The 16,444-nt window shown below is 46.1% G+C and overlaps 1 protein-coding gene across 1 annotated transcript in view; it reads right to left on the bottom strand.

Annotated features, from left to right (window-relative positions):
* Positions 1-4,529: 4,529 nt before the first annotated feature.
* The window catches only part of LOC128300368 (homeobox protein araucan), a 60,506-nt gene continuing 48,591 nt past the window's right edge, over positions 4,530-16,444 (bottom strand). Inside the window, exons 4-5 of the mRNA XM_053036396.1 lie at positions 5,673-5,980; positions 4,530-5,563 (exon numbers count right to left, since the gene is read on the bottom strand). Of these exons, the coding sequence (XP_052892356.1) occupies positions 4,749-5,563; positions 5,673-5,980 (1,123 nt within the window). The 3' untranslated portion in view covers positions 4,530-4,748. The remainder of the gene's footprint in view (positions 5,564-5,672; positions 5,981-16,444) is intronic.

Below are 16,444 nucleotides of genomic sequence, written 5' to 3'. Positions count from 1 at the left end.
CGCCATCTCCACCCGATTGTTGGCCACTGTCGGCCTTTTTCGGAGCTCGCGAGCGGGTTTTGTGTCTTTGGCAGTAGCGAAGCAATCAATTTTTATTATTGATTCTTGACATCCGCTGAGTTGTGTTCTTGCGAAGATGAGCCCAGCGGTGACCACGGAACGAACGGTCCCGAGCGAAGCAATTTATGTGCTTTATTTTTTTTTGTTCGATCATAGTTGCCATTGACGTCGGAAGCGGAAGCATTAGACAGCATGTTCTTGTTGGAGTGCATTATTGGTCAACTTCACAAAAGGTTTTAAGGCAACTGCTTGTTTAGACAGTTAAATAATTCTTCCACGATCGTGTCAATTGTTGAGAATTTCCCATGATCGTACTGAAGTTACTGAAGATCAGTGTTTATAACCAAGATCTTGTAGATCTTGTTGGAAAAGTTCCAAACTGCCTCCGACATGAAGCTCAACAACGATATCTTATACTTTATATTAAAACGAAACATAAACTCTTTCAGATATATTTTTATTATATAAAATTAAACAACAAATAATTTGTATTGCCATCAGCTCACGCTTTATACAGCATATCCATGTTGTAATCCAATAATAATCATCGTGGTACGGTGGAACTTACAGTCTGCCCAAAACTCCATACCAAAATTTGTCTAGACTAGATGGATTGGACGTTCGGCCATTTGGGACAAGCTTTGCAACTTTAGACAACTTGTTTCGCACAAAACCCACCAATACCAGGTTCTCGTCCTCATATTTCGTTCGCTCTACCAATTTCCCCGTGGGACAATCCAGACGCAAAGCTTGCAAGAACTCGCTACGCGGCAGGGCGATCGTCTACGGCGAAAAGGAACGCGGAAAACCGCAAACAAAAAGATTGACTGGATAAACAAGTGTTACAAGTCAATGGTACAGGCTCCAATCGCGACAAACGCGGCTCCAATCGCGCGGGTGAAGTGTGGAGGAACCCGTTGCGGGTGAGGTTGGGTAGATAAAGATTGAATTTCGTACCTTTTAGAATTTTCCATCTACTTCTACGATGATTGGAGGCTGGAAGTTTGCACTTATACCGGGTGCACCGGGAGAGTGGTGACCGTGGAAGTTGCTTCAGATTGACATTTCTTTTTTCAGACATTGGAATAAAGGGTGGGGGAGGGGGGTTGGAAAAAATATACATACACAAACACACGTACATGCGCAAGGTAGAACATGAAAGCAGCGAAACATCCGACCGACGTATGCGGACGTCAATCGGTTGACATACTCCTTGATTACTTCGATGCTCTCGTCGGCGTGCGTGTTTTGCGGTTGAAGGGTTGGTCGGATTCCTGATTCCACTGCCAAAACAAGGGGGGGGGGGGGGGGGGGGATCCGCGGCTCTGCGCCCTGTGTGCCCCCCTGCGGTGTTGTACGACTTGGTCGACTGATGGTCGAATGCACACGAGTACACAGCTTGTCATCATAAATCATCGCTTGAAGTCATAATTTTCGTCTCCACGTTTTAAAGTCGCAATGTCACCAGCGCACGGAACACGCTCTCGAGGGGCATCATCATCATCAGGGCTAGGTTTGCTACCGGTTTGCTGCAGTCTGCCGATAGGAGCCATACCGTTCACATACGGTTATCTGATCTTACTGATCTGATTCGTCCTATAAGTTGAATAATAATCAATTGTTTAAATACTTCTTCGCTCATTTCTACCATGTTGTGATATTTTCGATACGCTTTACACCACGCCATCGCCACGTTTTTAGTTTTATATCATTCAGTTTTATTTTCGGTTTTTTGTTTTTATTGCAACTAGTAACATTACGTTGGTTTCATTTTACCGCTTTACCCCCCGATTCCTATTCAATTTCGTGGTATTTACTTGCCTTTTGCTTTTTTTTTCCTTCTTCACTTTTTGCTTTATATCCTTCAATTCGGTTTGCATCATTATTAGCACTACTTATTACTTTCCTCCACTTTTTATTCCAGTGTGGGTGTTTTGCTGCGTTTTTTTGTGTTTTGTTTTGCTTGCACACCTCATTACGATAATAATTTACAGTACAATTACGACTATTGACCATTATTACAATGATATATTTATAGTATTTATAAACTTTCCTGCCACGTAGTCCCACGGTAGTATGTGCGGGGACTTTTTTTACCCACTAGTTGGGGATGACTTTCCAAAACCGCCATTCACAGACACACACTCCGTGCGCTTTGGGTTTTTTGGTGAAAGTGTGGTACGAAAATTCAGCAATTCAGCACGCCACCTTTCGGGATGTGTTTCGTGCTCGTGTTTTGCCTTCGCTCACACACACACACGCAAATGTTTCCTACCCGCACGCAGTTTCCGCTACTATTTAGCAGGCTGCTGACACATGTTACACCTGTCCTACAAACACCTCCTTACCTTAGCTGGCAACACTGTTTCTTGTTCGTCCCTGGGCGCCCGTGCCAAGAAAGTGTAGCAAAAATAAATAGCAAAAATTTAAATATTTAACTAACGTGGGAAGGATAGATGGGGGGGGGGGGGGGGGGAGGGGGGGGGGATAGCTAAGGGCGCGATTCCGGGACACTCACATCTACGACATCTTTTGTATTTTTTTACACATTTTTGCTGTTTTTTTTTTTACACTTACATGCATGCTATGCAACGTTGTTGCCTGTTTGTTTTTTTTTCTTTGTTTCCCTAGGAGTCGAATTTATAAATCTCGAACGCATGAACGTTTAACTTATATTTAACGAAAACGAAAAGAAGCGAAACGTAAATACTGAATACCACACTGATGGTGCGCTCTGATGGTTCTACACGACACGGTTTGTTTGGGGAAGCACAAATAATGAACGCATCTGATAATGAACAATGATATGTTTTCAGTCAATCTTTACTACCCCCCGTATTCCACACCCTTTGCGTGACGGTTTTTTTTTTGTTGCTCGCTAATCAAGGACGAAGGGCAAACGAACAAATAACCTAGTACAACAACTAGCTTTAGGGGTGCTTTCTGGATCTCTGGTCTGTCCCTAGCCCCAAAAACAGAGTTGCCAAACACAGATAACCGTAGTCCAGACGTGGGTTTTAGGGCAATTAATAAAGCCATTTGATCGAAGGGAATATTCGCTCACTTACCGCAACGTGGAATGATCCCCCTCCCTCCCCCGCCACCTTTGGGATGTCTCACCAAAAAAAAAAAAACAAAAAAAGAAAGCTCCACTCAACAAATCTACACAATTGCTGTCTATTCCAATATCGCTTATCAAATAATATTTAATACAATTTAATATCACATACACTAGTTACTGCTCGTTCTGCGCCCTTTCGTATTGGTGTGAGTGTGTGTGGAGGGGGGATGGGTTGTGTGGGTGTGTGTGTGTGTGTATGAATATACGGAAGAAGGTGGACACAAAAAAATGCAACGTGTGGTGCACTTTTTTTTGCTGAGCTTTGTATGTCTTCCATCGCTGCACTTTCACTATCAAATGTTATAAATCTACGCGCCAGCTATGTACACGATGGTGCAAGCACGAATCGGCCGCCTTGTTTCGCTAAGTAAGTGTTACCGTTTTGCCTGTTTGCTGTATTCATTTGGATCCTTGGTTTATGATTGTTTTGGTGGTAAAATGATCTTTCTATGGTCAATTACGCTTATGCATCGCTGCATACATTGGCGAAAAGCGAACAACTCAAAGGGAAATCAATCAGGGCTCCCCGAGATACACTATTCAAGTAGCGGATATGTACGGATATAACGGATGATGTATTCTTGTGTGAAATAGATCTCACAAAACTTGACGTAAGGTTAAAACAATTTTTATTTGTATAGAATTCGAGAAGACATCATCAATGTTTCCGAATTTGGTACAATAAATTCACTGAGCCGTTAAATGTCAAAATCCGCACATAGAAGATACCGTTGCATCTCGGGGACTAGTTGCACTGTTGGACTGTGCCATACAAATGCAGAAGAAAGGGAACAAATAGGTTGTTAATCAATTGAAGTTAAAGAATAATTCCAATTCCATTACGAAAGGTGAGATAGAGACGCGGAACGAAAACAACCGTCAATTCAAACGGCCTACTTGATTAATTTGTTTCAGCTGCGCTTGAAGGTTCAACTAATCTGCCTATTTAATGTCGTTTTGGTCAACGCAAGAGAGATGAGGCAGAAAAACAGCCTGTTCACTTACTTTGTATAGAATTCCCGATACGTTTGTTTTTTTTTCTTACTCCAAGATCGCTGTTTTTTTGTTGTTCCGCTACCTTCCCGTGTCAACTGTCACCCCGGAAAGGGGACGATTTTCCGCCCACCCCCATTTTCCTACAGGGTCCCCTGCTCACAGTTCATTTATCATGCCGAGCTTTCGCTTACTGCTTGAGACTATGGTTTTTCCTTCCGTGCTACCAGAATGGATCGAAGCTCAATCGCACTCAATTTATTGTCCAATTTCATTAAATTGTGTTTGTTTTTTTTGTTGTTGTGTGTTCTGTTTTCGCTAAGTAAACCCCATCTGAGCGGAATTCGGTTTCTGTTTCTGTTTCTGTTTTTTTGTTTCAAAGGCTGTTGTGTTTTCTGCTTCGTTTGCCGCATGTTCACCACCACGAAGGAAGTGGGTGCACACAACAACAGAAGGAAGCAAAAGAAACGACTTTGACTTGCTGGTTGGTAAACTCGCTGGTTTTGGTAAAAAAAAAGGGTTCGTCTTTTAACACTTGCACCGCACCCGCTTACACTTACTTGATCGCCATCGGTCAAGGTTTGGCGCTGTTCGCCAGCACGTTGATCAGCTTGACGTCGCCGGGCCCCGTACCGGACGGGTGCGACACGGACGTGGGCGTCAGATTTTCCGGCCCATTGCTGGAGGTGCTGGACGCGGGCGACGCACCGGGCGGTGGTGCCGTGTGCGGATGCTGCTGCTGCTGCTGCTGATGGAGGTGGTGGTTGGCGGTGGTGAGGCTGAGCGGTGCGAACGGTGGCCCGCTGCCGGATGCTTTCGATATTAGCGGGCTGATGCTGACCGGCAGCCCGTTGTGGGCACCGATCGTCGCCCCGAACGTGCGCTGGTACGATTCGAGCAGGGACACCTCGGGCGACCCCGGTGCCAGATGGTGGCCGTACAGATTCCGGTAGAACTCGGGCCGCATGTACGGGTGGTGGTGCAGCGGGTTGAGCCCTCGGCCGGCGAGCGGCGTGACGGGAATTTTGCCGGGCGACGGATAGCCACCGGCCGTCGGGGAGGAGGAATCCGAATCCTTGCTCTCCTTGCTCGCCATATCCGCCAGCGACCAGATGCGTGGCTTCGTGCTGGGGTTTGTGCTACCGCTGGGCGTGTGGGTCACATCGGGCGGGGTGGAAATGGCCGGCCGCAGGTGGGGCGGGAAGTTCGAGGGATGCAGCAGTGGATGGTGATGGTGGCCCGGGACGCCTCGGTCGTAGATGTCGGGTGAGTTGGGACCGCTGCCGTTGCGAGATCCATTCCACTCGCTGCCACCGGGCCGATCCAGCATGTCTAATCGCGACGGCCTGTCGCCATCTTCGCTCGAACCCGTGCCGGAATCTTTGGAATCTATGAAAGCCAAGCAAAAGGGGAAAACGCCCAAATATTTGTGATATTAATAACACTAAGATTCACGCCATGCTAGTTAGATGTCTACGTCACGATCACGATCACTCACCTAGTATTTCCTTATCGTCCTTTAAGCTCTTGTTGTCGTCATCATCATCGTCCAGGTTGACATCGTCGTCCTCCACCCGGTTGCGCGGCTCCCACGTCATCTTGTTCTCCTTCTTGAGCCGCCGCCGGGCGTTCGCGAACCAGGTGGACACCTGCGTCAGCGTCATCTTGGTGATGATCGCCAGCATTATCTTTTCGCCTTTGGTCGGGTAAGGGTTCTTTTTGTGCTCGTTCAGCCAGGCCTTCAGGGTGCTCGTCGTTTCTCGGGTGGCATTTTTTCGCCTAGCTCCATTCAAATCCATACCGTATCTGGAGTGAGAGGGAATAGAGACAGAAGGGAAAGTACTCATCAGTAAGATGTTCCTTGGTGGCGAACAAGGTTATGGAATTCGTTCAATAATGGAGTTCCAGAACTATGTCAGGAATTCTGGGTCTATAATATGAGTTGTCGAAGACGGTCCAGGTCCAGGACTTGCTATAGGGTCCTGTGATGTGAAGACCAACGACCTCTCCCGGTATATTAATACTCAAATTGCTTCTAGAGGTTTGATTACTTCTAACGCAAGGCATTGATGGGATGGGATGTCTACTACAATACCACCCTACTTCCGAAAGCACAATTAAATATTCACTGGTGGTCAAACTTTACTCAAATCCTTCGTAATACAATTTTGTTCTATTGTTTCTTAATATACCGTAAGCATCCACATGAAAGCCACATGCGGTAAGTTATAATTTCCGCAGCAGCTTCTCATCTCCTCAATAAATGAAGCTCAGTGACTCGGAACACATCCTTAACGAGGAAAAAAAAACGAAGCCATTATGGGACGACCGTAACCACACCGTTTGGAACACCCGGTGCTCATAATTCGAGACTGCCACCATTATGGACACTGGAGGTACCGAAACCCCAAAGCTGTGGTTTTGTTCCGGTATGATGAGAAGCGAGAAGCCGTAGCGACAGCCGTAGTGTTTGGGAAATTTTTCCGTCGAACGATCGTTAGGTGTTTCCCACCGACCACAAAACAAAAACTTCCTTCGGTCCTCGGCCCTTGCTCCTAGACCTGCGGACCACAACAGGTTTTGTCGAAAAAAAAGGGACATCAGTAGCCACCAAGCGCCCCGATGCGACACGGCGATGCGTTTGGCATTTGCAGGTTCGACAAAACCTTCTTCCGAATCTTCAAGCCATAAACTGCACCGCCTGAGCGGCAAGCAATTAAAACCGCCATGAATAGTCATCAGAAACGGTGCCATTTGTGTGTCTGTGGAGCTGTGGTCTGTGGCCGGCAAAACGATCCAGCATCCTTTCGGCGTACGGAGCGTGGGTTGTTCGCATATTGTGCAACGAGCGTTTAAACATGATGATTTTCGCCGATCTGTTCGGCGACGTTGCGTTGCGTTGCGCAAAACGATGCAAGCGCTATCATCCTTTTGGAGGGAAGTTGTTGTTGATTTTTTGCCGTTACATCTTCGTTTCCCTGTACGTAGGACTAACGTATCCCGTATTCATCATGGCGTCTTTCTTTTCGGGGGGGGGGAGAGGGGCGAATCTCGCAAAAACGCCAAGAAGTACGGCGCAAACGGCTCGGAAAAGGGGTATTATTGCTGTACGGCACGAAGCAAAACATCGTGTTATCTTTTGGCTTAACAAGCGTTTGTTTCTTGAAGTTCGTGTGATGTTATATTGATTCCTTCTCTGCTGCTTCCCATTCCGTTGGTCCCATTCCACTTCCCCAGGAGGAAGAGGTGTGTTTTTTTCTTCTCTTCTCTTCTTCAACCCGTCCCGAGTGCACACGTTTCGTTATCAGACAACTTTTATCGGATTTCCCATTTTCTCCTTTTAACTTATGGCCAGCCTCACCAACCAGCCCACCCAAACCCACGTTGATGGAAAGTTCGATGAATGGGCCCAGGGTGAGTGATGTCGTTGTCGATGTTCCTACTGCACACCGTTCCGTCTTCGTCCGGCATCGGAAAAAACTGTTCAGCATGTTTGCAAACGGGGAAGACTCCAAGGCATTGGCGTCTGGGGCCAAAACGCACGCAGTACAATCGGCCGATTGTTCATTAAGACGCTTAACCGCATTGGCGGGAAGCATCGATTAACGGGCGGAAATTGGCAGAAAAGTGACCCAAGCGGAAGGATGGATGCAGTCCGGCTGCATGGACTGCAGCGCGCGAAGCCGTATCAGTTACATCTGCGCCCGATCGCCGTTGAGCGAACGCTAAAGTTGACGCCATGTTTTACAAGCACCGGGCTCGGACTCTCCATTACTTATGGCTTCCACCATATTGGGGTGGTTGTTGCCAAATTTTGCGTTGGATTGTTGAATCGCACAAAAACCACAGACACTGATTTCCTTCCCTTTGCCCCTGAAGGGGAGAAACATTGAAGCAATTATTCGCAAACGCTCGCTGGACTTGGACGAGAGTTCTTGGGGAGTTCTTGCTGTTGAGATCGTTGAGAAATGGCATCATGTGAGGAAGAACCATTCTCGGTAACAAAAGATCTGTTTGTTGAGCTGGTGCGGAATAAAAGACGATGTTGTGTATAAAAGCGTGTCGTTTGATGCGCCATTCATGCGTGTTTTTGAGTCAGCCATCATGACTTCATGATCATGACACCTTCCACCCTCCATTGTCTCGTTCGAAATGTCTCGGTGATCTGTTTTCTGTTCGCTGGGGGGTAAAATTTGCATGCGGCACTGCGTCAGGCCCTTCTGTTTCTTATCGTCCCCGTCGGGATGAGCACTGAGCTGCTCATTTAATAAAAAATATAATTAATGGTAATTATTGCGCGACCCGTATACGGCCTACTGAGCTTAACAAACATTTGCATGAGCGACGTGATAGTATGGAAAACTGTTCCACATTGTATTGCAGGCATCTTCAACAATGAGCTGCAGAGTTCGTCGGAGGATGGAGTAATGGACAAATCATGGATACGTACACAGATCAACTGCGTCGTAAAAACTCGACTACCATTTAGCGCCTGAAGAATCCAGCACTGAATCGAGACATCGAGGAATGTGTAGTGAAGATGTTGTGGCACAACCGACATGTCGTTCGAAGGGCAACGATTTACTAGCAACGAGACGCACTAGGCACAGAACGAGAGTGAGAGTGTGCGATTATTGTCTTGCGAGCGATGAATTTAAATTGCACCCGTTGAATCGGAACGAAGCGGAGCAGCAAAGCGTTAGGCATAAATTTTCCAACACATTCCACATTGATGGTGACATTATAATGAAATCTTTTGACACAATGCTACAGGGGAGGATTACAACGCGCAGATTAACGCGCCACGATTTCTGGGGGGAGGAAAAAGGGTGTTTTTCTTCTTTGTATTCTAGACGAAAGCGAAGAAAACGGAAGATTCCTCAGTAAATTAAGTGCACAATATTGTTCCACGCACGCACAACCCGCTCGTTGAAGTCACCATCCGGCGCCACCAGGCAGCGTCCTGGTCACTGGGCAAACACTCAGAAACACCCATTTGTAAGACGGTCCTGCCTGCATGTGTCACTGCCTTTTTTGATGCATCGCTTCCTTTGGGTGGGCAAACCCGAAAAGTGAACGTGCCCATATATTTGAGCGAGTGCCCACGGTTCGAATGCACAAACGTGACGCCATAATGCGTTCGGTTCGCAATCGATTGCGTGATGCATAGGGGGTGATTTGCTTGTGTCGCGTCTCTCTGTGTCGTTTTTTTTTTTTTTTGCTGTGCAACACCGGTACGACATTGTTCTTGCGCATTGGAAACATATTTATTAAAACATTATAAATGGTCATCTTCCTGTCACGCTCGATAATTTGTATTATTTTATGTCCATTGGTTTCGGTCTCAATCACCGCCGTTTCATCCCTCTGTTTTCATCCCTTTCCCCTCATGTACGTCGGTCGGAGTTTATATGCCTTTCGAATTGGAATGTGTGTCCACCAGTATTGTTGTACACCACCATGGAGGTTGGTTGTTATTTCCCCGTTTTCGAACCTAATTCTGTGCACGGAATCGAAAATAAATAATAAGCCACGGTTTCTAATGTTGACCCACAAACACAGGAGTTTAGAATGCGCCCCTTCAAGAAGCGTCCGGTGTAATATGTTGCGTACAGCAATAAATGGAGAAAAAAGCGATCGAATCGAAAACACCCTCAATAGTTCGGATGTTAACCAGCTTGAATTTTCTGTCTAAACTTTCACCAGCGTCTAGCCACTGCTCACTTAATATGGGCTCCCTTGAGGCATTTTATGACACTCATAATAGGTGCTGTTATGAGCATTGATGAGCAGCATTTTTTAATGATGAACAGGTAGCCATTGTCCGTTGGCTAGCTGTTTGATATACGGGAATCGTTTGAATAAATTCTACCTTGGTGTTTCTCTCGCTCTCCATCCATGCCGGCTTCACCCACCCCGGGCTTCATTGGGCCGTACGAAACACGATAAGAAATCGTTTAAACGACAAACAAATGTCACTCCAACATGGCTGATAGCAGTGTCGCGCGAAGGGTAGAGCGATGGATTGTTCCGCTCGCGACATCTAATGATTGAATGCGTCTTTGTACACGTTTCCCCGGTGTGATTCCCCCTCCCGTCCCATCCATTCACAATCACAAAACCAGCTCGCGCTTCATTAATATTCACCAATCGATCGACGACGATTCTGCTAAAACTCACCCCGAACTCAGCGTGCCATGATTTTTTTGTTGTTGCTGTTGCGGGAAGTGAACGTGAACGCGAAACAGAAAAATGCAACAATTTTGCAGGGGTTTTTGAGTTAGAGTGGTAAAGTTGGAGATATTTCGGAAAAGCTGCACTGTAAACTGTAGTTATACTCGAATATCTTCAAAATAGCACTTTTCCAAGGATTTACCTTAATGCAAATTCCAATTCCAAGTGGAAAATAATCCAGAAAATGGTTGAAATTGTGGCCACTACAACATGAAAACCCCTGCATGAAACAAAACCAAAAAAATCGTTCCAATCGAATTAAAAAAATCTACCACAACTCGTTCGAAAATCGCCACTCAAACAGATGACAATCGTCATCATAAACTTGTCACCCGCCGGTACTGCCGGAACGTGTCACGGCGAAGAACTGCGGTTGGGTTTTCGTTTCGTTCGTGTTTGGTGAAGGGCGGTGTCTGATTTTTCTGCTTCTGCACCCGCAACTGCACAGCGAAGACGGGTTTGGAGACACGGCACACGGTCGGTAAGTTAATTGTTAATCAATTGAATTATTAGTTATACATTACCGCGAGCCGTAGCGTATTAGGGCCGTGGAGTCGAATCGATCCGAGACTCCGATCGATGGAATTCGGGACGCATCGGAATGCTTGTGTGCGGCCTTGGTTGTGTGGCGGGTGAATGTTTGTGCCGAGTTGGCGGGGGTTGTTTTATTTTTATGGTCAAACGATCAAGTTGTACAGACGACACACTTGAATAATTAGTATTGTTACATGCCGGGTCCGGGTAATCGGGTAATGCGTCGAATTCTGTGTGTTTCCTGCATGACCGGCGGGGTTTGCTGCTTAGTACCACTCCAAACTGTGCTTGGTCACTCCATTTGGAAGTGTTTTTTTTTGTGTTGCCACTTGAAGGCAAGAGGTGAAGGCTGTGGAGGATCGAATTTGCTCCAAAACAGGCCCTTTCCATATGTGAGTGAATTCGATAAGCAATGTCTAGTCTTCGTGTGCTTCCTGCTTCGCTTCGGCTGGTAAGTTCCCATAACGAGGGAAAACACAACGTTACAAAGCCCCCAAAACAACCAATTGTGGAAAATAGAATTGACACGTCCGAACAACGCAACGGACAAAGTCGCCCTTTCAGACGAACGACTCTGTTCAAAGGGTAGTCATTTCCATTCGATGATCGCTGATTGTCGATGTTTGTTTTAGGCTGTTTGATGTGTTTTACGATCGCGGTGTAAATGAATACCTACCGACAGGTACGGGTAAGTGGCCATATCATGAAGCCTGATGACGGCGTGGCGATTGCCACGATAATGTATTAATGGTGGCGTGCCCGGGCCGGGAACGGTGTACGGCAAAAACCTTCTTATGGCGGTGCCATAAAATCCAACGCACAGATTGAAGCACCCTCTCCCCCGATAGTTCGGGTTGATCAGCGGAAGCTCAAATCAACCGTTTTCGGGGTGGGTTAAATGGCCACAAAGTTTACCGAAGGATTTTTTGTTTTTATTCCACCATTCCGGCGATGGTGTATTAATTATCGAAAATCATAACAAAGCACAGCCGGTGCGTTTGCTCGTGTGGTGTTGTATATAATTGTGGCCAGGGGTTTGGCCTCCGGTTTGAAGTTTGTGACGGGAGCGAGAGAAGACGAGGCAAACGGCAAATGCTAAAGAAGCCCGAATCAATCTTCGGCGTCGGCACGGTCGTTTTTTTTTGTCTTTCCAATCCAATAAAGTAATTGATTAATGTGAAACGATATCCGCAAATTAGTATGCAGCCGTGTCGGCTTTCGCGCTTGTTGCCCTCAAACACAACAACGCCATCCACAAACCCCATCGAACAGATCGTTCCTCATAATTTAGCTAGCAACCCTGTGTGTCCTTGCGTACGAGAGCGAGTGTGAGACACCGTGCTGCAATTTGCATCTAGTCACATTTTTGCCAATTAAACCGTTTGACCCGTTTGGACAAACCGAAGCAGCCGAGGTGAAGACAAAACCTAAGCAGCGGGCTGAGCACACAGACACTTTGTCAATCGATCAATATGTGCATGAGTAGGGAGGGAGGGACACGAGGGATGTACATACGGTGTGGGGAAGGAGGGAGGAGAAACAAATATGTAGGCCTTTCCTTTTAAATTAATACATATTACTTAATAAAGTGTACAAATTAATAGTGACTGGACGGCGGTGACATCGTCTGGCGGGTCGCATTCTGCACCGGATCGCAATTTGCATTTCACGTTCGGTACCGGATAATGAACATGGCGATTTTATGGCCATCGTCATCGAATGCCAACCTCATCATCGCCTCGGTGCATTTGTCCATCTGCCCGTACCTCCTCCTTTCCCCACCGTTTTGCGGTGGCCTGCACCGGGATGTGAAGGAAATCCATCGTTACCCGATTTTGCAAAACGGCGCGCGATCGCGATGAACGATCGCTTCGAACCGTTGCAAGGTGTTGACAATTTATATCGTTGTAAATTTTGTTGCCCTCCTCTCCCGTTCGGAACCTCACCAGCACCGCCGGTTGGTCACGCGGTTTTGCCAAGCATTGGATTGCACTCTTTTGCCCGTTGCACTCTTCTGGCCACGAACAACGAGCAGCGCACTTTGCCAGTGCGGGAATAAATATTCAAACGCTACGCCACTGATAAAAGAGATAAATTACGCCAATTCAGCCGTTTGGAGTGTCCGGTTTGGTAGTGATTGCATGATTTATCGGTCGTCGCACGGTCGTCGCGCTGTATTTACCCTTTACTGATCGATGTGAGGAAGGCGTTATCTTGCCGTTATCCGCATTACGCGCAAACAAAAAAAGGGGGAGAAAGAAAGAAATTCTCGCCAACTGCCAACGGTGGCATCCCATTTAGGGGGCATCCGTTTGCGGGGCCCGGATGGTTTAATGGACGCGTATCGAAATCGCGTCGCGCGAAAGTCAATCATTCTTTGAGTTGACCATCGTTGACCGATGGTGAAAATTCGCCAGACAGCTAGCCGGGCGTATGAATTTATCATTTTCCAACCATTATTTCCAAACTCCCCCGTTTTTTCTTCCCCCTTTCGAGGCTCGTTATCGAAACCCGGCATAGCCCACCGGTCGGTCGATGCTGCCTGACCAATGGACCGATAATTCTTCTCGCGGTCCCGGATCATCTGTCGCGCAAAAGCGTTTCCGGCGATATGTTTCTAAACAAAACTAACAACCGTCGAAGCAAAAGCAAACAAAACAAACAAAACAAACAGACAACAGCAGGAAATAAATAAATAAAACCGTAAGCATTGGCTAACGCGACACAAACCGCCGGCGACCGCGTAACCGTGACAAATGGTCCGAAATGGAAAAAAATTCGGAAACCGTTTTCGCAGGCGTCAACAGTAAATCTACCGCCGCCCTGACAAATGCTTGATTGACTTTTGATGGAAAATAATGGTGGCGAGGGCAATTATTCGCGATTTGGATTTGGATCGAAGAACGTTCGGTGAAATTGACGACTTCGTCTGGTTGACGGTTTTGCAATTTAAAAAAAAAAGAGAAATTCTACAACAAATCCAAAGGTAGGATCGATAAAAAGTAGAATTTATCAGGGTAAATATTGCTGGATGGAAAATTATACGAACGAATGCAATGTTAAGCATTTCGAGTTGAGGTTAAAAAATTCATTACACAAGGTGACGACCTGTTTTTTTTGTCGAACCCCAGAATATTCGACTGAAAACAAGCGAACACATCCGCAATGTGCACAAAATTTGGGAGTGGTTTCATTTAAATTTTTTATTTAATTTTCCCCATACCCGTACACCCTTTCAGGAGACGGTTTTCCAGTGGCACAATATGTAATGTTCGATGTAAATGCGTTGTTCCTCTCAATGCAGCGCATGTAACATTGCAGTATCCAATCCCTTCCAACGTATAAAACAAAACGTACAAAATTAAATCACATTTTCCCACCCCATTTCCCATCGAATGCGCGATTACCGGAAAATGGGAAGAAGGCAGCATTTGCGAAATGATCGAAAAATCAACCGTACGGATGAGAAACAAAATCTGGCGCCACAGCCTCCATGGCTGCCATGTAATCCTGAATTAAAAAGAAACGACGATTGCATGGCGAATCGAAATCCCATCGGCACGTCATTTTGGTGCACTTTGTCTGTGTGTTTTTTTTATTTGCTATTGTTCCATTTCATCGATTTTTTGCCCTTCTCCAAGTGCAAGCAACCCAATTCGTCCTCGTTACGTCACGGTTTCCGGGAGAAGAAAAAAAAACGATACATGAGATGTAAATTAAAAAGCAAAGTTCGGTTTTTTGGGATAATCAATGGACGATGTAATCCAATCGCACAAAATCGGTTTGCAAAACCGGCGAAGGAAGTGGAGTGGTCTTAAATTCTTAATGAATGCACCGAGAAGGTAACACGGTGTGTACACGGTGCAAAAGTTTCCGAAAATTTCCAATTCAAACATATGGTGTGTTGTATGGCGTGGTACAGCTGCTTGATTAATATGATATGTAGCTCTTAAGCCGTATTCCATGAATTCTTGAGCTTTTGAACGTAATCAATTAAGCTTTAAATTCAGATAATCTTATGATTTTAATAAAAAAGAAGTGTATAAACTTAAAATTACTATAAAAATGTGCCTCACTCGCCTCGTTGTTATGCAACTTTGATTAGAAAAATTAAGATATTGAAATAAATTCGAGGTTTTTTTATGGTCTTTTACTTTCCAATTCCCACCGACAACTGTGAAGAATTACCCATCCAGACCAGGTTAAGTTACAGGTGCACCACAGCGCTAGAGGAAGACACAAAAAAACCCCACGAAATCATCCCTTTTTCCAACACCTTTTTCCACCCCATTATAAGGTGATACGATCGCGGAAAGATCATTCGGCTAGATAAATCGTTCCCCGTTGTGTTTCTTCAATTTCACGCGACCGATTGGCTGTGTGGGTCGATTGATTTATTCTTCTCACTTCGTTCAACGAAACACCGTAAAAAGGGCCCACCACCACCAACTTTGGCCACAATTCATTAGCAGCAGCCAGCCGACAGTGTGGCTGCGGTTGACGCGCGCATCGTGACACGAAACTGCAGCGATGCAACCTGCACCATCGGCGCTGGTTACCGGTGGTTTGTTCCCTTTTTCGGGAACCTAGACACGGTTGTGTCGTTGTGTCGGCTCATTTCCGGTTGGTTTTTTCTTTTCGTTCACTTCTTCTTTCCTCTTCGTTTACCGAGATGGCCATCGGATCGGAGCTGATCCGCTGTACGCGTCGGCACTGTCTTCATTTCACGCCCTTATCGGAAGTGACCCGGTTGACAGGCCCGGGTACCTACGGCGGTGAAAAATTGACGAGCGTCCAACGACCGAATCGTGCCTGATGCGATCAGTCGGATTGGCATCAGGCGAGGAGGCGAACGTGGCCATCCGAACTGAATGGCAGGAAGTGGTCGATCTTATCAGGGATTTAGATGATAGACACGTTAGCGTTCCGAAATGTCCAACTGTCATTCGATGCGACAAGGCTGCCATTGCCATCGTTTGCAAATGGCCATCTTGGGCCAAATCTTAATGCCACATGCCACATTGTGGCGGTGTGGTTAGCAACCTGACATTAATTAACCTTGCCACCGGCGGCAGGCTGTGCTTTGCTTGCCGGAAGCCATCCAACACTGCCCCAAACAGGTAAATCGCCATGCAATTATGAGCCATCTCCGCATCAAACGACAATCACAATCGACAATAAAAAATAAAATAGGCAACGAAAAGCTTTGCTGCAGCTCATTTTAATGTCTTCCCCATCAATCCCCCCGTCTTCATATTCAATTTTCCAATCTTATTATGGATCAAACACGATAGGTATGATAGTTTTTTTTGGTGGAATTTCCATTTCGGCACACCCGCGGTTCACCCTTGTAAAACACAACCGTCAAGCTGGATGTTTCGTGAAATACCTTCGCGAGATTGACAATGGGCATGTGACATGTGGTCGGGGCCGCGAAAGCCGACACAATATTACCGAGAATTAACATCGGCACGGAATAATAAATTGGCGTAATAATTCGCA

Source organism: Anopheles moucheti, chromosome 3 (genome assembly GCF_943734755.1).
Source record: "Anopheles moucheti chromosome 3, idAnoMoucSN_F20_07, whole genome shotgun sequence".
NCBI lineage: Eukaryota > Metazoa > Arthropoda > Insecta > Diptera > Culicidae > Anopheles > Anopheles moucheti.
This window is presented reverse-complemented; position numbering and strand designations above follow the sequence as displayed.